A 22,237-nucleotide genomic window follows, 5' to 3' on the forward strand; every position below is an offset into this window, starting at 1 on the left:
AAGAACATGTGGAAAAGGTCCACCAGGACAGGAAAGGCATGAGCAGATAATCATCCCACATGACATCCCACCTATTCAACCACCAGAATTCAATCTGGACACTGACCCTCCAAAATGGAAGGAAGTAGAGAACGGTGTCCGACGAGCAAGAGCGGCCTCGCGGCCTGGGCCTAATGGAGTACATATAAGCTCTACAAGAACGCCCCGGATGTTCTACGCTTTCTTTGGAGGCTCATGAGGATAGTGTGGCAGAAGGAAATAATACCAAAGGCATGGCGAAGGGCTGGTGGTGTGCTAATCCGGAAAGAGAAGAATGCGACAGACATCAGTCAATTCGACCAATCTCCCTTCTCAACGTCGAAGGGAAGATCTTTTTCAGTATAATAGCACAGAGGCTGTCCACTTACCTGGAAAGGAACAAGTACATTGATACATCAGTACAGAAACAGGCATTCCTGGTTTCTCTGGTTGCCTGGAACATACTAGTATGATTTGGCACAGATCCAAACAAGCTAAGAAAGACAAGGAGACCTCTATGTCATCTTCCTCGACCTGGCCAATGCCTTTGGCTCAGTTCCCCATAAACTCCTCTGGGAATCTTCAACTTTTTCCACGTACCAGAACCCATCACTACACTGGTAAAGGCCTATTTCCAAGACCTGCAATTGTGTTTCACAACACCTGACTTCACAACAACATGGCAGCGCTGGAAGTGGGCATAATGGCAGGCTGTACAATTTCACCTCTGGCCTTCACTATGGCCATGGAAGTCATCATCAGGGCATCGAGATGGGTGGTCGGCGGTGAGAGAACTAAGGAAGGGCTCCGCTCTCCACCTATCCGAGCATACATGGATGACATGACTACACACTGACCACCACTGCAGCATGCACAGGCGGCTACTTGCAAAACTGCAGGATAACATCAAGTGGCCCGGATGAAAATCAAGCCAAGCAAATCTCGAAGCATCTCCATAGTCAAGGACAGCTTAAAGATGTGAGGTTCTGCATTGGAGATGACCCGATACCAACGGTGTCTGAGCAACCCGTCTAGAGCCTGGGTAGATGGTACAACGAAAGCCTCCTGGATAAAGATCAAGTGCAGCAAGTAAGACAGGACATCGCCGACGGTCTGAGAACATCAACAAGACCTACTGCCTGGGAAGCTCAAGCTTTGGTGCCTACAGTTTGGACTTCTCCCCCGGTAATGTGGCCACTCACCGTCTATGAGGTCCCAATAACAACAGTGGAGAAGATGGAGGGAACATTACCTCATACGTGAAGAAATGGCTGGGTGTCCCACGATGCCTGAGTAACATCGGCCTCAATGGCAAAGGGGTCCTTGAACTACCTCTTACAAGTAACGGAGGAGTACAAGTGCTCTAAAGTAAGACTTCAGATGACATTGAAGGACTCCAAAGACCAGACCATTAGCAAGGCTGCACCTCCCCTACAAACTGGACGGAAATGGACATCATCCAATGCGTGCGCAGCAAGCAACATCAGCCTTGAGACACCAAGACATTGTGGGGAATATCCAGCATGGAAGAGGAGGCTTTGGCCTGGCAGCAAGCAACCAACGTTCCATAAGGCAACAACATCTGAACGCAGGAAGCTGGTGGTCGAGGAGGTGCGCAGACAGGAGGAGACTGCAAGAAGTGCAAAGGCTGTCTCTCTTGCTAAACAAGGGCAATGGACGCCGGTGGGAAGCGCTGGAAGGAGAAAGATCAACTGGAGTGAGCTTTGGCAAATGGAGGCAAGCAACATCAGCTTCATCATAAGAGCTGTTTATGATGTGCTTCCACCCCCAAAAAACCTACATCAATGGTATGGCAGAGGACCCGATCTGCCCCCTCTGCCCAGCATCCAGCGACTCTCACGGCATATAATGACAGGTTGCAAGACCAGCCTTCTCACGAACCGCTACACCTGCGAGCACAATCAGGGTCCTTCAAGCAGCCGGCTGCAGCATTTGAGACCAAGAGGAGTGCAACCAATTCATTACCTCCAAAAACAGAGCAATCCCTGTGCAAGAACCGATACAAACATTCATCCGGAGCGGACAGAAAAAGGCCAAAGCATCCTCCTACAAGCCAGAATCTAAGAACACCTAGGACATGGCCGCGGATGGTAAGATGCTTGTGTCATAATGCCCAGGGCGAACTCATTTTTCCACCTGAGATTGCTTCTGACCACCTTACGGCCAGAGCATGGGTGTACTCTGGGGTCGCGTGGTCCCCTTCACGAAAGGCTGTGTACATCATAGAGCTCACAGTCCCGTGGGAAAACTCTGTTGAAGAGGCCTACGAGAGTAAGAAACTGCGTTACACAGAGTTGGCAGCAGACGCAACTCAGCGTGGCTGGAATGCAAAAGTCTGGCCAGTTGAAGTGGGATGCAGAGGATTCGTGGCTTCTTCCACCATCAGGTTGCTGAAAGAACTTGGAATCCATGGACAGGCTCTGCGGCAGACCGTCAGAGCAGTTTCTCAAGCAGCTGAAGAGGCAGCCAGTGGATCTGGATYAAACRGAAGGACYCTTGCTGGGCTATAACTTCATGACCCCCCCACCCCCACCTGAGAACCCAATTCAGATCCCTCCAACTTGAGGAGSGCATATGAGGTATGCGGTCAGCTGTAGGGCTGGCTCAGGGAAGAGGACGCCCCTGCCTTGCATAGTCCCGTGGGAAATCTTAATTGGGCATGGGACACAAGCTAAGGCTTGATCACCCTTTAGCTGGCCACCTTTGATGAGGGTGTTTAGTGATTAAAGGCCGAAACACCCACTGATTCGAAGGCACACTACTGAGGATGTGTCCCAAAATTGACATCTTAACCCAGTCTAAGAAATAAACCTCCCATGCCACTCTGTCAACATCACRGCAAATCTCATGTGAGTGCATACCATCTATTGGCACAATGGACCGTTTTAACATCTCGTCCCGTGTTTTATGATTCTGATTAAACAGTAAACATTGTAAACAGTTTTATCCACTTTTCTGTCCCAAAAAGGCATAGGTTGCTTATAAAGCTTTTAACTCTATGTGTCTGAAAGCATGTCTATTGTCCAAGTCAACACAGCCTGTGGAGGGTATTCTTCTTCAAATATCCTTGTCAAAAAAGTAAAACGTAAATGGTAATACATAGAAAAGAGAAAAATATACACATGGCACTCAAATACACACTTGAGTATTTTACACAACCTTACCGCCCTGCATGACAAAATATAAGCATTATCAGTTGATCCTGCCACTCACCGAAAGCTGTATAGAACTCGTCCTTTGTCAGGTGCTCGTCGTCGTTGATGTCGTTGTATTTGAGAAGGTCAAACAGGGTGCACTCAGAGACCTCCTTGAACAGACCTTCCTGCTTGATGACCTGCAACAGAAAAATGCATTGAGACCTGGGCCAGTACGTAACTTATAGTTAAAGCTCATTCTAGACCTGGGCAAGTAGGTAACGTCTAGACCTTGACTAATATGTAACTTACAGATAAAGCTATGTCTAGACCTGGTCTAGTATGTAAGTTACAGTTAAAGCTATGTCTAGACCTGGTCTAGTATGTAAGTTACAGTAAAAGCTATGTCTAGACCTGGTCTAGTATGTAAGTTACAGTTAAAGCTATGTCTAGACCTGGTCTAGTATGTAACTTACAGTTAAAGCTATGTCTAGACCTGGTCTAGTACAATTAAAGCTATGTCTAGACCTGGTCTAGTATGTAACTTACAGTTAAAGCTATGTCTAGACCTGATCTAGTATGTAACTTACAGTTAAAGCTATGTCTASACCTGGTCTAGTATGTAACTTACAGTTAAAGCTAGACAGTAAGTCTAAGTCTGGTATTTTGGGGTCTGGGGTTTGCTTTTTTCTTGTACCTTTTCCCCCCATCTCCATTTTTTGGTGCTGAAACCCGGGAACCAACCATGGAACTGGGATTTCTAATGTTACAGCATAGAGCATGCAATGTAACACGATCAATTCTCTTTCTAAGTATGTGGTTTCTAACCTAAACTCAATTTCACATTTAAGTTTGAACTTGATTGTGTATTGATCTCTTATTTCKGGAAGTAAATATGCTGAGGAAAACGCTTTTCATGGTGCAAAGACCTGTTTTATATAAGGTTTGAAATAAATCACATCTCGGGGCGACATTCACTCATCCATCATTCTAGATCAGCTGTCATAAATCTTGACAAAATATTACTGCTTAATGAATCATCCACTACTTTGTCTTTTTCCCTGCAGCGTTGGCTATGCTTTCTGAACACTTATTGAACTAAAAGTGTAAGCTATGTAGAATGATCACAATTTGTTTGATGATTGAACCTCATTAGTTGCATTTGAAAATGCTCTTTAAGCCAGCTGTGTATGATAATGCACTAGAAATGTATTTACATTGAGCTCTGTCACTTCACAGTGCATTACAACACTTGCTAAAAGCATTCATAAAAGTCTATGTCTCCTTTTAGAAAATCTATAACAATACTTGAATGGCAAATGTATACATTCATAATGCGTTACCTAGGCACAATTGGTTCAGCGAAAGTATTATCAAAAAACGTGGTATTCCAAATTATTCTCTGCCTTCCTGATTGGCCCCATGGCAGATGGTTTGATTAAGGGAGATGGTAATATCAGAGTGGCTGTGTGTCACCCCAGTCTTTGATGATTCTCACACCATCTCTTAAATGTTTTATGTCCCGGCCTGAAATCAAACCATCTTTCCCATGCTCTGTAGTTGATGTTCAGGTTGGATGTACTGGCAGAATCGACCCATCTGATTGCAACAACATAAAGAAGGGGATCAGTGTCTGAAGATTGGGTGGAGGGAGTGCACCACCCCCTCCACCCAGACACGCACACACACACACAAGCATGGAAGTACACAAACACATACCCACACATAAACACACACCATGCCAAGCCTGAACCTTTTAACCAAACTAACAAAATTACACACATTATGTTAGAGAAACAGCTGTAACGTGTGTTTGGAATGCAGCCACAGTCCGTGTCAAATTAACACCCCATTTACAGAGGCGACGGGACATTAGACAGTCAGTCAAATGTAACACCTCTTTTACAATGAACAATTACACAAATAGCAGACTCGTAAACGAGGTCTGAAATTATCGGTCACATCAAATTTGTATAATTTAACATGGCAAGAGTGAAGAGCGAGGAAATTAGTTATTTTACTGATTGAATTCTCGGCCATAAGTGACCTCTGTGATGTGACATAGATTAAGGTCAACTGTGTCAACGTCTGAGATTCAGAATGAATGACTGCGGTGTGCTTTTGTAAACAAGACATTAAAAACTTTGCCTTAAAATAGCTACAACACGTTTGTACTGTATACCGTATGTACTGTGTGTCAACATCACCATATGCCTCAAGGTTTAAGAGAGACTGTAGCATTTTCCTGTGAGGAATGCTTTAAAACCAACATGGCGTTACTCAATCTGTGCAGTGGATGTTTATGGACAGACTGACATTCAAACACTTGGATAGACGATGGCTCATAGCTTGGTGTCTAGCCCTCAGTGTCATCCGTAGTTTAATACCTTTGGTATCTATGGTTACTACCTAAAGCAACTTTCCAATGTGTCAACGGGGCATATTTGCATATTCAAAGAAAGCCTAACACTTTATTTCACCCACTTTGCATTGATTTGTGCTCTCATCTCTGAGCTGAAATCCTCGCTGTTATGTAAAAAAAAATGCAAATGATATGAAAATATAGTTTAATAATATCAGAGCTGTTGGCAGTAATCAAATGGGGCACTTTGTATAAAAAAAAAAGTGAATGCATAAGAATATGAATCAAGCTAGTTTCCTCTCTCACATCATTCCAATAGATTCTGGCGGAATCAGAGTGCCGCTGGATATATTAGTATGAAACTGACCTGAGAGCAGTTGAAAGGTTATTTAAACCAGCAGTAGTTGCTTACCTATTCATTATTTAAATGCGTGGCATATAAACTAGTCCTCAGGTATTGTGAGACATGTATTTATTATGCGTAAAATGTCTTCCTTTCTCATGAAAGCATCTCAAAGCTCCCTTTTCAACCACGCTTTCTGGCAATAACAGCCAAAGCATTCTCCCATGAGCGGAAAGTTCCTTTGACTTGGATTATTATATTTCGAAAGATTTAACGGCAACTCTTTGTACCTCGCTTTACGAATTAAAGACAAAATGAAGGGAATAAAAGGGAAAATAATGCTCAGGGCATTAAGATGGCTCATAGTAAACTCCTAGTATAGTAAACACAATGTTTAGGTTCTGTTTGTTTAAGATTTTCAATTCAGGGAAGGTGCGATGGCATGGCTACTGACATGTGGGAGAGACATTTACTGTGGCTTTATAGTCTACCCTCATGTCCACACTTGTGACAGTTCGCTACTCCTTGGTGTGTAGCAAACACAATGTTGGGATGTTGTTGGTTTTCCCTTTTCTTTGACATCAAAGTCCCACCCTCATCTCCTCACCTGTGATAGTTCACTGCTGTCTACTCTCCTGCTACCATCGGCGTCGAAGCGCTTAAACACAACATCGACCAGCTTCTTCCTGGTGGCCATGTTGTTTTTATGGCTCCCACGGTTGCCAGTTGCCATGTATCTCTGGTCATACATGTCCAGAATCTTGGTCTTCAGCCTCCGGTAGTCACTCAGTCTGCAGTTGTCATCTGAGGAACAACAACAAGAGAGAATAAGTTAGTGTCTAACATTTCTGAATCATGTAAGACACATATTAAGTCAATGGGCACACCTGTGTGCTAATGAGTCTCTGTTAATGCAGAATATTTAAGGTAAAAGCTTTCACGAAAGGAGTTGTTTGAGTTAGAAATGTCAGTTATGTCACTTCATATGTAAACCACACAGTACATTATGCAAACAGTACACTGTAATTCAAATGTCAGATGCCTTGTTTTCCACATAATATGTAAAAAATTATTACATGTGAGGCAGAATTTTTTCCTAATTTTGGTCTCTGCCAAGGGAGTGTTATTAAGCTCTTAACTTTACCATATGTCAGATATCAATTAATTATGTTAATATTCTGATCAAAAGCATTGCCATTCAAATCATAATAGCAACAACCTCACATGATCAACTCTATTTCGATTTAAAAAAAGGTGTACTTTATTTTTGTCAAACCTACCTGACACATTTAACCTAACTGTCAAAATACCACCAGGGAATACCTAACACTCATTAAACTTCATCCTGGAACACACTGTTTTCTGTATTGCATGTTCAGGGGGGGGGGGTGCATCAGCATTGTAAGTGTGCTAAATGGCAATGCTTTGAATGACTGCTTTCCCTAAGACAACATCAACAATGACTTTAATCTTACAGCCTTGCGCCACCAAAAAAGCCACATCAACATCAACAGAAAGCCATCGATGAGCGAAATCATTGCTCAATGTCAAACACCAGCTCTGACAGTAGGAGGAAAGCTTATGATGTGTATTTGCAATGCACCATCAAAGCAGACTCGTCAAAAGAGTCAACTACAATAAATATTTAGCATAGAAGAGTTACGAACAAAAAATAATGACTGGAACTTGTTGTTCCAACACATGACATATAGTAAAACTTATTTTCTTGTATGTAGAGAAGTGTCACTCTCATAATGACAGTTCCATTGGCTGTTGTCAATTACGAAACACCTGAGTAGACTTTGCTTTCATCCAATCCAAAAATAAAATAGTAAAGGATGAAAGTAAGGTTGAGGGAATGTTTTGAGTTGCTTTAGACAAGTGTTCTCAAAAGTGGCGTAACACATTCAGTGACAGACAGTCATCTCAAAGCTGGAGCCTTCATAGACACAGCCTCTCCAGGACTGTGGCATCACCTGTTACAGTGTGTGACTGTGCACCATTTGGCCGCCAAGCGCCGCACATCATGAAATTGCCTCATTTTCGACAAGCCTTGGTGACAGAAAAGCTGCCTTCCTCAGAAATGGCCGAATGAATAAAAGATAAATGGCTGCTAGTCCTAGCCCAGGGGATATGAAGGTCAGTGTCATCAAAAGACCGACCGACCGACCGACCGACCGACCGCCAGACCCACAACCAGACAGACAGTCCCACTGTATGCATGCACACACACAAACAAACGCACGCACGAATGCACACATGCACTCACACACATACACTTACGGATAGACAGACACACACAGACCTATTCCGCACCAGCCATTACCATGAGCCCGTCCTCCCCATTTAAGTAGCCACCAACCTCCTGTGATACAGACATAGACACAGACACACACACACACACAGGCAGGCAGGCAGGCAGGCAGACAGACAGACACATATACACACTCACTCTCTTTTTATATAATACACACATGTGTGAGTATTCATTAAAGGGATTCTTCAGTATTTTGGCAATGAGGCCATTTATCTACTTCCCCAGAGTCAGATGGACTTCTAAAATGCAGTTTGAAGGAAATTGCTAACTTGCGCTAGCGCAATTGCTAACTTTTTATGCGCAATGTCTATGGGTATCTGCTTGCAAGGACTTCCAATCATTGCGCTAATGCTAGTTAGCATTGGCTCTTTCTCCTCATTTCCAAAATCCCAAAGTATCCCTTTAATAACCTCTTGGAAATAGGGGGCACCCTTTTCACTTCTGGATAAAATCGTGCCCAATTTAAACGGCCTCGTACTCTGTCCTAGATCATATGATATGCATATTATTATTACTATTGGATAGAAAACACTCTGAAGTTTCTAAAACTGTTTGAATTATATCTGTGAGTAAAACAGAACTCATTTGGCAGGCAAACTTCCAAACAGGAAGTGAAAATTCTGAAATGGGTCTCTGTGAAAGGCTTCGCCTATTCAATTGTCTTGTATTTATGGATCTGTATGCACTTCATACGCCTTCCACTAGATGTCAACATGCAGTAGAACGTGGAATGAAGTGTCTAGCCTTCTCTGGGACCGGATGGGAGTCGTTGGAGTGAGAGGTCAGCCATATTGGCAGTATTTGGCTACGCACTTAGGGCTTGTCATATCTTTGTCTGCAATGCGTTAGGTAGACACGAAGAAATGTTCCGTCTGGGACGTTATTGGATATATTTGTGAAAGACATCCTAAAGATGGATTCTCAACTGAGTTTGACCAGTTTATTCGACTTTTATTATCACTTTTAGAATTTTTCGTTCATGCGTAAAATCTTCATGGACACGTGCGCTACACCATGCTAGCCAAAGTTGCTAATTCGACAGAAGAAATGGACATTCTAAAACAAAACAACGATTTATTATGGAACTAGGATTCCTGGCACTGCATTCTGATGAAAGTTCATCAAAGGTAAGGGAATATTTATGATGTTATTTCGTATTTTTGTGGACTCTTTGGACTCCAACATGGCGGAGAATGGCTGAGCGCTGTCTCAGATTATTGCATGCTGTGCTTTTTACWAAAGTTTTTTTTTTTTTWATCTAACACAGCGGTTGCATTAAGAACCAGTGTATCTTTAATTATATGTGCAACATGTATTTTTCAGCAAAGTTTATGATGAAATTTTCTGTTAGATTACGTGGCTGTCTAAAATTTCTCCGGACATTTTGGTGCCATTTGTGACCATGGCGGCAATGTAAAACCACCATTTGTAGCTATAAATATGCACATTTTCGAACAAAACATAAATGTATTGTATAACATGATGTCATAAGACTGTCATCTGATGAAGTTGTTCAAAGGTTAGTGATTAATTTTATCTCTATTTGAGGGTTTTGTGAAAGCTATCTTTACGGTGAAAAAATGGCGTTGTGTTTTGGGCTATTGTGGTGAGCTAACATAAATATATGTTGTGTTTTCGCTGTAAAACATTTAAAAAATCGGACATGTTGGCTGGATTCACAAGATGTTTATCTTTCATTTGCTGTATTGGACTTGTGATTTCATGAAATTATATTATATGATATCCCTGTGGCGCTAGGCTAGGCTATGCTAGTCAGCGCTTCTGATGAGAATGATCCCGGATCCGGGATGGGTGGTCCGTAGAGGTTTTAACAGCCATGGTAGAAAATAAAAAACGAAACAAAAAATATATACTTAAAGGGGAATTTCGCCACTTTTCAACCTTATATTAATTATCTCCACCACCATACCAGTGACTACATATGCAAAAACAGCGTGTTTCTAAAAATAAAAATATAAGAAGTTCCTAAAAAATTTCACCGCGAATCTCATAAGCTGGGATCGAATACCTATACTAACACACTGTATATTACATACTTAATGAGTATATACTACATACTATATACTATTAGTTTTTACGGTATTTTAGAATACCGTAAACAAACAGTATCCTTTAATTTGAACGTACTAGCTCTTCGTTGGTCTACCGGAAGTTGATGCCGTTGCTATGCAACCTTTTGCTAGTTAGTTAGCATAGCAAATTACTAGATAGACATTTTACGACTTCGGGTGTGTTCTTAAATTCAATCTGGAGTGCCAGAGTGTGCTCTGTRAAATAAGAGCATTGTCAGATTGTCCGTTTGTAAATAAAAGAGCATTTCGCTCTCGGAGCGCACACTGGACGCTCAGGCCGAGGAGTAGGGTTGATTTGAGCGTTTTGACCTTACAACAGCACCCAAGCTAACGTTGCCTAGCTTGCTAGCTACTTCCAGACACAAATGAGGCCACTCTGACCATTTTACTCGCCCTTGCAGAGCTGGTTAGGCAGTTTTCATGTTATCCAGAGCGTTGGTAACTGTACTGGAACTGTGCTGATGGCACCAATTTAATTACGCTTTTTTGCCGGCATTTAATGACACTGGCCATATTCAACGGGTGTTGGGGCACTCGTAAATTCATTATTTTGTGCTGTGGTACACTCAGACGAGAGTGATGTGAAATTGGAGTAGATAGCCAGAACGAATGTCCATTGAGAACGCACAACGACTATACCATTAAGCTAAGCTAAATTTGACGGGAATAATCAAGTCAATAAACATTGGGTAGTTGGTTAGATAGCCTATAGTTAATACACTGGAAAGTTTGATGTATAAGTAGCCAACTAACGTTAGGTAGCTAGCTAACAACATACCGGTACATACTGCTGTAAAGATATGCAATGTTGTTCGTAAGGACAGTGTAGMTAACAAATTGTCAGCCAACATAACGTGTAAGTTAACTTATTTGAAAAGTCATTACTTTATTACATTGCTCAACATTTTCTTAACATTTGTCATAATTAGTTAAAGCAATGAATTTGTATCCGCTCTCGTTGTACTTCGGCTGCATATTTTASGCCATTTTCATCAAATCTGAAAACARTGTGAAGCCACGTCAATATCCTGAAGAATTCCATTATGGGCCATAAAGTACAGGAATAGTGTCCTCTGCGTGTATACCTCATATYTTTGCGAATTTATTACGACATTCGGGAACTTTTGGCATACTAACTACAGTTGAAGTCGGAAGTTTACATACACTTAGGTTGGAGTCATTAAAACAAATTTTTCAACCACTCCACAAATTTCTTGTTAACAAACTATAGTTTTGGCAAGTCGTTTAGGACATCTACTTTGTGCATGACACAAGTAATTTTTCCAACAATTGTTTACAAACAGATTATTTCACTTATAATTCACTGTATGACAATTTCAGTGGGTCAGAAGTTTACATACACTAAGTTGACTGTGCTTTTAAACAGCTTGGAAAATTCCTTAAAACGATGTCATGGCTTTAGAAGCTTCTGAAAGGCTAATTGACATAATTTGAGTCAATTGCAGGTGTACCTGTGGATGTATTTCAAGGCCTACCTTCAAACTCAGTGCCTCTTTGCTTGACATCATGGGAAAATCAAAAGAAATCAGCAAAGACAACAATTGTAGACCTCCACAAGTCTGGTTCATCCTTGGGAGCAATTTCCAAACGCCTGAAGGTACCACGTTCATCTGTACAAACAATAGTACGCAAGTATAAACACCATGGGACCATGCAGCCGTCATACCACTCAGGAAGGAGATGCGTTCTGTCTCCTAGAGATTAACGTACTTTGGTGCGAAAAGTGCAAATCAATCCCAGAACCCTATTTCTATTTTTTTTTTTTTAAATGTGTACTTTATTTTTGTCAAACCTACCTGACACATTTAACCTAACTGTCAAAATACCACCAGGGAATACCTAACACTCATTAAACTTAATCCTGGAACACACTGTTTTCTGTATTGCATGTTCAAGGGGGGATGCATCAGCATTGTGAGTGTGCTAAATGGCAATGCTTTGAATGACTGCTTTCCCTAAGATAACATGAACAATGACTTCAATCTTACAGCATTGTGCCACCAAAAAAGCCACAGGTATACCACACCAAACATCAACTCTGACAGTAGGAGGAAAGCTTATAGCACCATCAAAGCAGACTCGTCAAAAGAGTCAACTACAATAAATATTTAGCATAGAAGAGTTGCGAGCAAAAACAATGACTGGAACTTGTTGTTCCAACACATGACATATAGTAAAACGTATTTTCTTGTATGTAGAGAAGTGTCACTCTCATAATGACAGTTCCATTGTCTGTTCTCAATTACGAAACACCTGAGTAGACTTTGCTTTCATCCAATCCAAAAATAAAATAGTAAAGGATGAAAGTAAGGTTGAGGGAATGTTTTGAGTTGCTTTAGACAAGTGTTCTCAACAGTAAAGGACAACAACAGCTAGGGATCTTGTGAAGATGCTGGAGGAAATAGGTACAAAAGTATCTATATCCACAGTAAATCGAGTACTACATCGACATAACCTGAAAGGCCGCTCAGCAAGGAAGAAGCCACTGCTCCAAAACCACCATAGAAAAGCCAGACTATGGTTTGCAACGGCACATGGGGACAAAGATTGTACTTTTTGGAGATATGTCCTTTGGTCTGATGAAACAAAAATAGAACTGTTTGGCCATAATGACCATCTTATATTTGGAGGAAAAATGGGGAGGCTTGCAGTCCGAAGAACACCGTCCCAACCGTGAAGCACGGGGGTAGCAGCATCATGTTGTGGGGGTGCTTTGCTGCAGGAGGGACTGGTGCACTTCACAAAATAGATTGCATCATGAGGAAGTAAAATTTTGGGGATATATTGAAGCAACATCTCAAGACATCAGTCAGGAAGTTAAAGCTTGGTCGCAAATGGGTCTTCCAAAAGGACAATGACCCCAAGCATACTTCCAAAGTTGTGGCAAAATGACTTAAGGACAACAAAGTCAAGGTATTGGAGTGGCCATCACAAGCCCTGACCTCAATCCCATAGAAAATGTGGTCACAAACCTGATTCAGTTACTCCAGCTCTGTCAGGAGGAATGGGCCAAAATTCACCCAACTTATTGTGGGAAGCTTGTGGAAGGCTACCCAAAACATTTGACCCAAGTTAAACAAGTTGAAGGCAATGCTACCAAATTCTAATTGAGTGTATGTAACCTTCTGACCCACTGGGAATGTGATGAAATAAATAAAGCTGAAATACATAATTCTCTCTACTATTATTCTGACATTTCACATTCTTAAAATAAAGTGGTGATCCTAACTGACCTAAGACAGGAMATTTTTACTAGGATTAAATGTCAGGAATTGTAAAAAACTGAGTTTAAATGTATTTGGCTAAGGTGTACGTAAACTTCTGACTTCAACTGTAGTGCCCTAGCTAGGTTATCCTTGTGTGTATTACCCCAAAAATGTTTATTAAAGTGTCTTTTGCCCCAGCTACATTGTCTAGTGCCCCAGCTATATTATTCTAGTTAGTGCCCCAGCTATGTAATTGTAGTGTCTTGTGCCCCAGCTATGTTATCGAAGTGTCTAGTGCCCTAGCTATGTTGCCTTGTGTCCCATCTATGTTATTCCTAGCGTCTAGTGTCCCAGCTATGTTATCATATCTAGTGCCCCAGCTATGTTATTATAGTGTCTAGGGCCCCAGCTATGTTATCGAAGTGTCTAGTGCCATAGCTAAGTTGTCTAGTGTCCCATCTATGTTATTCCTATGTTATGCCCCAGCTATGTTATTATCATATCTAGTGCCCCAACTATGTTATTCTAGTGTCAAGTGCCCTACCTATGTTATTGAAGTGTCTAGTGCCCTAGCTATCTAGTGCCCCAACTCTGTTATTCTAGTGTCAAGTGCCCCAGCTATGTTATCGGAGTGTCTAGTGCCCCAGCTATATTGTCCAGTAATCCAGTTATGGTATTATAGTGCCTAGTGCCCTAGCTATGTTATTATAGTGTTTAGTGCCTATAATAACATAGCTAAGACACTAGACACAACGCAATATTGGACTCATCTGGACTCCTTCACTTTGTTGATTGCCCCCTCTATATCTGTCTGTTCCTCAGTTTGTTCCCTGTGTCAGCATTAATGTTGTTATGTTTTTCATTTCCAGACGCTGTCCCGTCTTGTTTAATGTCTGTTTATTAATGAAATGTTTACTCCCTGTACTTAATTCTAGGCTCCAAGCGTCGGTCCTCACAGAACGCTGACAACATTTGAAGCATCAGGGAGTTTTGTTTTTTGTTTTGGTTGGTGACATCGGATCTGGGGCCGCTGTCAAAGAAACCGGGGCTGCCTCAGCTGGCTCGTTGGGCTACCACGCCTTAGCTGGCTCGAGAGGTTTCCTTGCCTCGGTTGGCTCGGCAGGCTCCCACCCCACGTTATGCTTCAGCCGGCTCGTCAGGCCCCCACGCCTCGGCCGGGCCATCAGGCTCGCCCAGGTACAGTCACAACTGCTCCCGTTCCCCCTCTATGGCGCTTGAGTGCGCCAGGTGGCCCATCATTACSCACACCTGTCACCATCATTACAGGCATCAGCGGAATATTGGACTCACTTGGACATTTCCTCCTCTATATCTGTCTGTTCCTCAGTTTGTTCCCCGTGTCGACATTAATGTTTTATTTCTTGTCCGTTATTTATTAAATGTTCCCTCACTGTACTTGCTTCTCGTCTCCCAGCGTCTGTCCTTACACTATGTTATTCTAGTGTCCATTACCCCAGCTATGTTGTTCTAGTATCTAGTGCCCCAGTTATGGTAATATAGTGTCTAGTGCCCCAGCTATATTATTCTAGTGTCTAGTGCCCCAGCCATGTTATTCTAGTGCCCCAGCTATGTTGTCTAATGCCCCAGTTATTGTTTTATAATGCTTAGTGCCCCAGCTATGTTGTCTAATGCCCCAGCTATGTTATTCTAGTGTCTTGTGCCCCAGGTATGTTATTATACTGTCTAGTGCCCCAGCTATGTTATTTTAGTGTCTAGTGCCTTAGCTATGTTATTGTAGTGTCTATTGCCCCAGATTTAACTTCTTGTCAATAGGGGGGGGGCGCTGTTTTCACTTTGGAAAAAATCGTGCCCAAATTAAACTGCCTCGTACTCTATTCTAGATCATACAATATGCATATTATTATTACTATTGGATAGAAAACACTGTGAAGTTTCTAAAACTGTTCRAATTATATCTGTGAGTAAAACAGAACTAATTTGGCAGCAAACTTCCACACAGGAAGTGAAAAATCTGAAAACGAGGCTCTGTTTCAGGGCCTGCCTATTCAACTGGCTTTTATTTATCGATATGCATGCACTTCATACGCCTTCCACTAGATGTCAACAGGCAGTGGAAGGTGGAATGGCGTGTCTAGCTTGATCTGAGGTCGAATAAGAGCTTTTGGAGTGACAGGTCCGGWATTTTCTTTGTCTTCGAAGGTGCGCGGGGGAGCTCGACATTGTCTTCTGAAAAGCGTTCGGTATACACGGCGAATATCTCCGGCTCTGATTTTATTAGATACATATGATAATAACATCATAAAGTAGSTTTTTTCAACCGAGTTTTATCAGTTTATTCAACGTTTATTGGGACTTTTGGAGTTTTCCGTTCTTTGTGCCATGAGAGGATGGGAATGTTAGCAACCTTGGCTAGCATTGTGGCGCGAATTCGACAGAAGAAATGGACATTCTAAAACCAAACAACGATTTATTCTGGACCAAGGACTCCTTGTACAACATTCTGATGGAAGCTCAGCAAAAGTAAGAAAACATTTATGATGTTATTTCGTATTTCTGTGTAAAATGTTGACTCCTATTCTCCGCCGTGTTGGTGAGTGCTGTCTCACAATAACATAAGCTGTATGTTATGGTAAAGTTATTTTTTWAAATCTAACACAGCGGTTGCATTAAGAACCAGTGTATCTTTCATTTGCCCTTACAACAAGTWTTTTTATGTAAAGTTTATGATGAGTTCTTTGGTCAGATTAGGTGAGTGTCCAAAATCTCTCCGGAGATTCTGGTGAATCGTTGCTACGTATTCACAATGTATAACCAGGATTTGTAGCTATAAATATGCACATTTTCGAACAAAACATAAATGTATTGTATAACATGTTATAAGACTGTCATCTGATGAAGTTGTTTCTTGGTTAGTGACTAATTTTATCTCTATTTTGTCGGTTTTGTGAAAGCTACCTATGCGGTGGAAACATGATGAAAATATGCGGTTGTGTGTTTGGCTATTGTGGTTAGCTAATAGAAATACATAGTGTTTTCGCTGTAAAACATTTTAAAAATCGGAAATGATGGCTGGATTCACAAGATGTTTATCTTTCATTTGTTGTATTGGACTTGTGATTTCATGAAAATTATATTATATGATATCCCTGTCCCGTTAGGCTAGGCTATGCTAGTCAGCTTTTTTAAATGAGGAGGATCCCGGATCCGGGAGAGAGAAGCGGTAGAGGATATTATTATAGCGTCTAGTGCCCCAGCTATGTTATTCTAGTGTCTAGTTTAGCATCAATGTTATTCTAGTGTCTAGTTCTCCAGGTATGTTGTCTAGTGCCCCAGCTATGTTATTATAGTGTCTAGTGCCCCAGCTATGTTATTCTAGTTTCTAGTGCCCCAGCGATGTTATTATGGTGTCTAGTGCCACAGTTACGTTATTGTAGTGCCTAGTGCCCCTGTTATGTTACTATACTGTCTAGTGCCCCAGCTATGCTGTCTAGTGCCCCAACAGATCCACAGGTGATGCAATCTCAATCGCACTCCACACTGCCCTTTCCTACATGGACAGAAGGAACAGCTATGCCAGAGACCTGGCAGTGTGGTTCCAGGACAACAGCCTCTCCCTCAATGTGAGCAAGACAAAGGAACAGATCGTGGACTACAGAAAAAGGAGGGCCGAACATGGCCCCATTCACATCGACGGGGCTGTAATGTAGTGGGTCGAGAGTTTCAAGTTCTTTGGTGTCCACATCACCAACAAACTATCATGGTCCAAACATACAGTCGTGAAGAGGGCACAACAACGCCTTAACCCCCTCAAGATTCTCAAAAGATTTGGCATGGATCCCTAGATCCTCAAAAAGTTTGACATCTGCACCATCGAGAGCATCATGACCAGTTGCATCACCGCCTGGTATGACAACTGCTCGGCATCCGACCGTAAGGCGCTACAGAAGATAGTGCGTACAGCCCAGTACATAGAGCCTCTTCACCCTCAGGAGGCTAAAGAAATGTGGCTTGTCACCTAAAACCCTCACAAACTTTTACAGATGCACAATTGAAAGCGTTCTGTCAGCTGTATCACCACCTGGTACAGMAACTGCACTGCCCGCAACCACAAGGCTCTCCAGTGGGTGGTGCATTCTGCCAAAAGCATTACCGCGGGCAAACTACCCACCCTCCAGGACACCTACAGCACCCGATGTCACAGGAAGGCCAAAAAGATTATCAAGGACATCAACCACCCGAGCCACTGCCTGTTCACCCCGCTATCATCCAGAAGACGAGGTCAGTACAGGTGCATCAAGGCTGGGACTTAGAGACAGGAGCTGTTTTTCAATCTCGAGGCCATCAGACTGTTAATGAGCAATCACTAGCACATTAGAGGCTGCTGCCTATAGGCATAGACTAGAAATTACTGGTCACTTTAAGGAATGGAACACTAGCCACTTTAATAATGTTTACATATCTGGTTTTACTTATCTCATATGTAAACTCAGCAAAAAATGAAATGTCCCTTTTTCAGGACCCTGTCTTTCAAAGATAATTCGTAAAAATCCAAATAACTTCACAGATCTGCATTGTAAAGGGTTTAAACACTGTTTCCCATGCTTGTTCAATGAACCATAAACAATTAATGAACATGCACCTGTGGAACGGTCGTTAAGACACTAACAGCTTATAGACAGTAGGCAATTAGGTCACAGTTATGAAAACTTAGGACACTAAAGAGGCCTTTCTACTGACTGAAAAACACCAAAAGAAAGATGTCCAGGGTCCCTGCTCATCTGCGTGAACGTGCCAAAGGCATTCTGCAAGGATGCATGAGGACTGCAGATGTGGCCAGGTCAATAAATTGCAATGTCCGTACTGTGAGACGCCTAAGACAGCACTACAGGGAGACGGGACAGACAGCTGATCGTCCTCGCAGTGGCAGACCACTTGTAACAACACCTGCACATGATCAGAACATCCGAACTTCACACCTGCGCGACAGGTACAGGATGGCAACAACAACTGCCCGAGTTACACCAGGAATGCACAGTCCCTCCATCAGTGCTCAGACTGTCCGCAATAGACTGAGAGAGGCTGGACTGAGGGCTTGTAGGCCTGTAAGGCAGGTCCTCACCAGACATCACCGGCAACAACTTTGCCTATGGGCACAAACCCACTGATTTGGAGGTGGAGGGTCCGTCATGGTCTGGGGCGGTGTGTCACAGCATCATCGGCCTGAGCTTGTTGTCATTGCAGGCAATCTCAACGCTGTGCGTTACAGGGAAGACGTCCTCCTCCCTCATGTGGTACCTTTCCTGCAGGGTCATCCTGACATGACCCTCCAGCATGACAATGCCACCAGCCATACTGCTCGTTCTGTGCATGATTTCCTGCTATACAGGAATGTCAGTGTTCTCCCATGGCCACCGAAGAGCCCGGATCTCAATCCCATTGAGCACGTCTGGGACCTGTTGGATCAGAGGGTGAGGGCTAGAGCCATTCCCCCCAGAACTTGCATGTGCCTTGGTGGAAGAGTTGGGTAACATCTCACAGCAAGAACTGGCAAATCTGGTGCAGTCCATGAGGATTTCTACTATACCTTGCATTACTCATCTCATATGTATATACTGTTTTCTATACTATTCTACTGTATCTTAGTCTATTCCGCTCTGACATCGCTCGTCCATATGTTTATAGTCTTAATTCATTCCTACGTAGATTTGTGAGTATTGGGTATATGTTGTGTAATTTGTTAGATATTTCTTGTTAGATATTACTGCACCGTCGGAGCTAGAAACACAAGTATTTTGSTACAGCAGCAATAACATCTGCTAAACACATGTATGTGACCCATAAAATTGGATTTGATTTGATCACTTGGGCCAAGCTTCCTGTCATCAAAGACATATATACTAGGCGGTGTCAGAGGAAGGCACAAAAAACTTTCAAGACTCTCAGTCACCCAAGTCATAGACTGTTCTCTCTGCTGCCGCACAGCACCAGAATACCAAGTCTAGGTCCAAAAGGCTCGTTACCAGCTTCTACCCACAAGCCATAAGACTGCTGAACAATTAATCAAATGGCCCGCCAGACTATTTACATTGACCCCCCCCCCCCCCCCCTTTGTTTTTAACACTGGTGCTACTCTCTGTTTATTAGCTATGCATAGTAACTTTACTCCCATGAGCATGTAGAAATTACCTCAACTAACGTGTACCCCCGCACATTGACTCTGTACCCCTACATATAGAGTTGAAGTCGGAAGTTTACGTACACCTTAGCGGAATACATTTAAACTCAGTTTTTCACAATTCCTGACATTTAATCCTAGTAAAAATGCCCTGTTTTAGGTCAGTTAGGATCACCATTATATTTTAAGARTGTGAAATGTCAGAATAATAGTAGAGAGAATGATTTATTTCAGCTTTATTTCTTCCATCACATTCCAAGTGGGTCAGAAGTTTACGTACACTAAATTAGTATTTGGTAGCATTGCCTTTAAATTGTTTAACTTGAGTCAAATGTTTTGGGTAGCATTCCACAAGCTTCCCACAATAAGTTGAGTGAATTTTGGCCCATTCCTCCAGACAGAGCTGGTGTAACTAGACAGGTTTGTAGGTCTCCTTGCTCACACATACTTTTTCAGTTCTGCCCACACTTTTTCTATAGGATTGAAGTCAGGACTTTGTGATGACCACTCCAATACCTTGACTTTGTTGTCCTTAAGCCAATTTGCCACAACTTTGGAAGTATGCTTGGGGTCATTGTCCTTTTGGAAGACCCATTCGGACCAAGCTTTAAATTCCTGACTGATGTCTTGAGATATTGCTTTAATATATCCACATAATTTTACTTCCTCATGATGCCATCTATTTTGTGAAGTGCACCAGTCCCTCCTGCAGCAAAGCACCCCCACAACATGATGCTGCCACCCCCTTGCAAGCGTCACCTTTTTCCTCCAAACATAACAATGGTCATTATGGCCAAACAGTTCTATTTTTGTTTCATCAGACCARAGGACATTTCTCCAAAAAGTATGATCTTTGTCGTACTTCATTTTGATTTTCCCATTATGCCAAACAAAGAGACATTGAGTTTGAAGGTAGTCCTTGAAATACATCCACAGGTACACCTCCAATTGACTCAAATGATGTCAGAAGCTTCTAAAGCCATGACATAATTTTCTGGAATTTTGAAAGCTGTTTAAAGGCACAGTCAACTTATTGTATGTAATCTTCTGACCCACTGGAATTGTGATACAGTGAATTATAAGTGAAATAATCTGTCTGTAAACAATTGTTTAGTTTATTTCGTAAATATTTTCTTAACTCTATTTCTTGAACTGCATTGTTTGTTAAGGACTTGTAAGTAAGCATTTCACGGTAAGGTCCACACCTGTTGTACTCGGCACATGTAACAAATATACATTTGATTTGATCGATGTTATTCTAGTGTTTATAGACAAAGCTATGTTGTCTAGTGCCCCATCTATGTTATTATAGAGCCCCAGCTATGATATTCTAGTGTCTAGTGCCCCAGTTATGTTATTATCGTGTCTTGTGCCCCAGCTATGTTATTATAGTGTCTATTGCCTCAGCTATGTTATTATGGTGTCTAGTGCCCCAACTATGCTGTCTAGTGCCCAAGCTAGGTTAACTAGTGCCCTTGCTATGTTATTATAGTGTATAGTGCCCCAACTATGTTGTCTAGTGCATCAGCTACAGCATGTTGTCTAGTGCACCAGCTATGTTGACTAGTGCCCCATTTACAGTATGTTTCCTAGTGCCCCAGCTAAATTGTTTAGTGCCCCAGCTATGTTGTCTAGTGCCCCTGCTATGTTGGCTTGTGCCCCAGCCATGYTTTCTAGTGTCCCAGCTATGTTATCTAGTGCCCCAGCTACGTTGTCTAGTGCCCCAGCTATGTTATCTAGTGCCCCAGCTATGTTATCTAGTACCCCAGCTATGTTATCTAGTACCCCAGCTATGTTATCTAGTGCCCCAGCTATGTTATCTAGTGCCCCAGCTATGTTATCTAGTGCCCCAGCCATGTTATCTAGTGCCCCAGCTATGTTATCTAGTGCCCCAGCCACTAGAAAGCATGGCTGGGGCACTAGACAACATAGCCTGGGGCATAGATAACATAGCTGGGGTACTAGATAACATAGCTGGGGTACTAGATAACTATGAGCTGGGGCACTAGATAACATAGCTGGGGCACTAGAAAGCATGGCTGGGGCACTAGATAACATAGCTGGGGCACTAGATAACATAGCTGGGGCACTAGAAACATAGCTGGGGCATAAGATAACATAGCTGGGGCACTAGATAACATACTGGGGCACTAGATAACATAGCTGGGGTACTAGATAACATAGCTGGGGCACTAGAATAACATAGCTGGGGTACTAGATAACATAGCTGGGGCACTAGATAACATAGCTGGGGTACTAGATAACATGCTGGGGCACTAGATAACATAGCTGGGGCACTAGATAACATAGCTGGGGCACTAAGATAACATGCTGGGGCACTAGATAACATAGCTGGGGACTAGATAACATAGCTGGGGCACTAGAAATGCATGCTGGGGCACTAGATAACATAGCTGGGCACTAGATAACATAGCTGGGGCACTAGATAACATAGCTGGGGCACTAGAAAGCATGGCTGGGGCACTAGAAAGCATGGCTGGGGCACTAGATAACATAGCTGGGGTACTAGAGTAACATATGCTGGGGCACTATATAACATAGCTT

The 22,237-nt window shown here is 42.4% G+C and overlaps 1 protein-coding gene across 1 annotated transcript in view; it reads right to left on the reverse strand.

Moving 5' to 3' along the window:
• The window catches only part of LOC111965841 (follistatin-like 5), a 250,919-nt gene that overhangs the window by 78,900 nt on the left and 149,782 nt on the right, over positions 1-22,237 (reverse strand). The window contains 2 exon segments of the mRNA XM_070444249.1: positions 3,253-3,373; positions 6,486-6,682. Coding sequence (XP_070300350.1) covers positions 3,253-3,373; positions 6,486-6,682 — 318 coding nt within the window.

Source organism: Salvelinus sp. IW2-2015, linkage group LG6.2 (assembly GCF_002910315.2).
Source record: "Salvelinus sp. IW2-2015 linkage group LG6.2, ASM291031v2, whole genome shotgun sequence".
Classification (NCBI taxonomy): Eukaryota; Metazoa; Chordata; class Actinopteri; order Salmoniformes; family Salmonidae; genus Salvelinus; species Salvelinus sp. IW2-2015.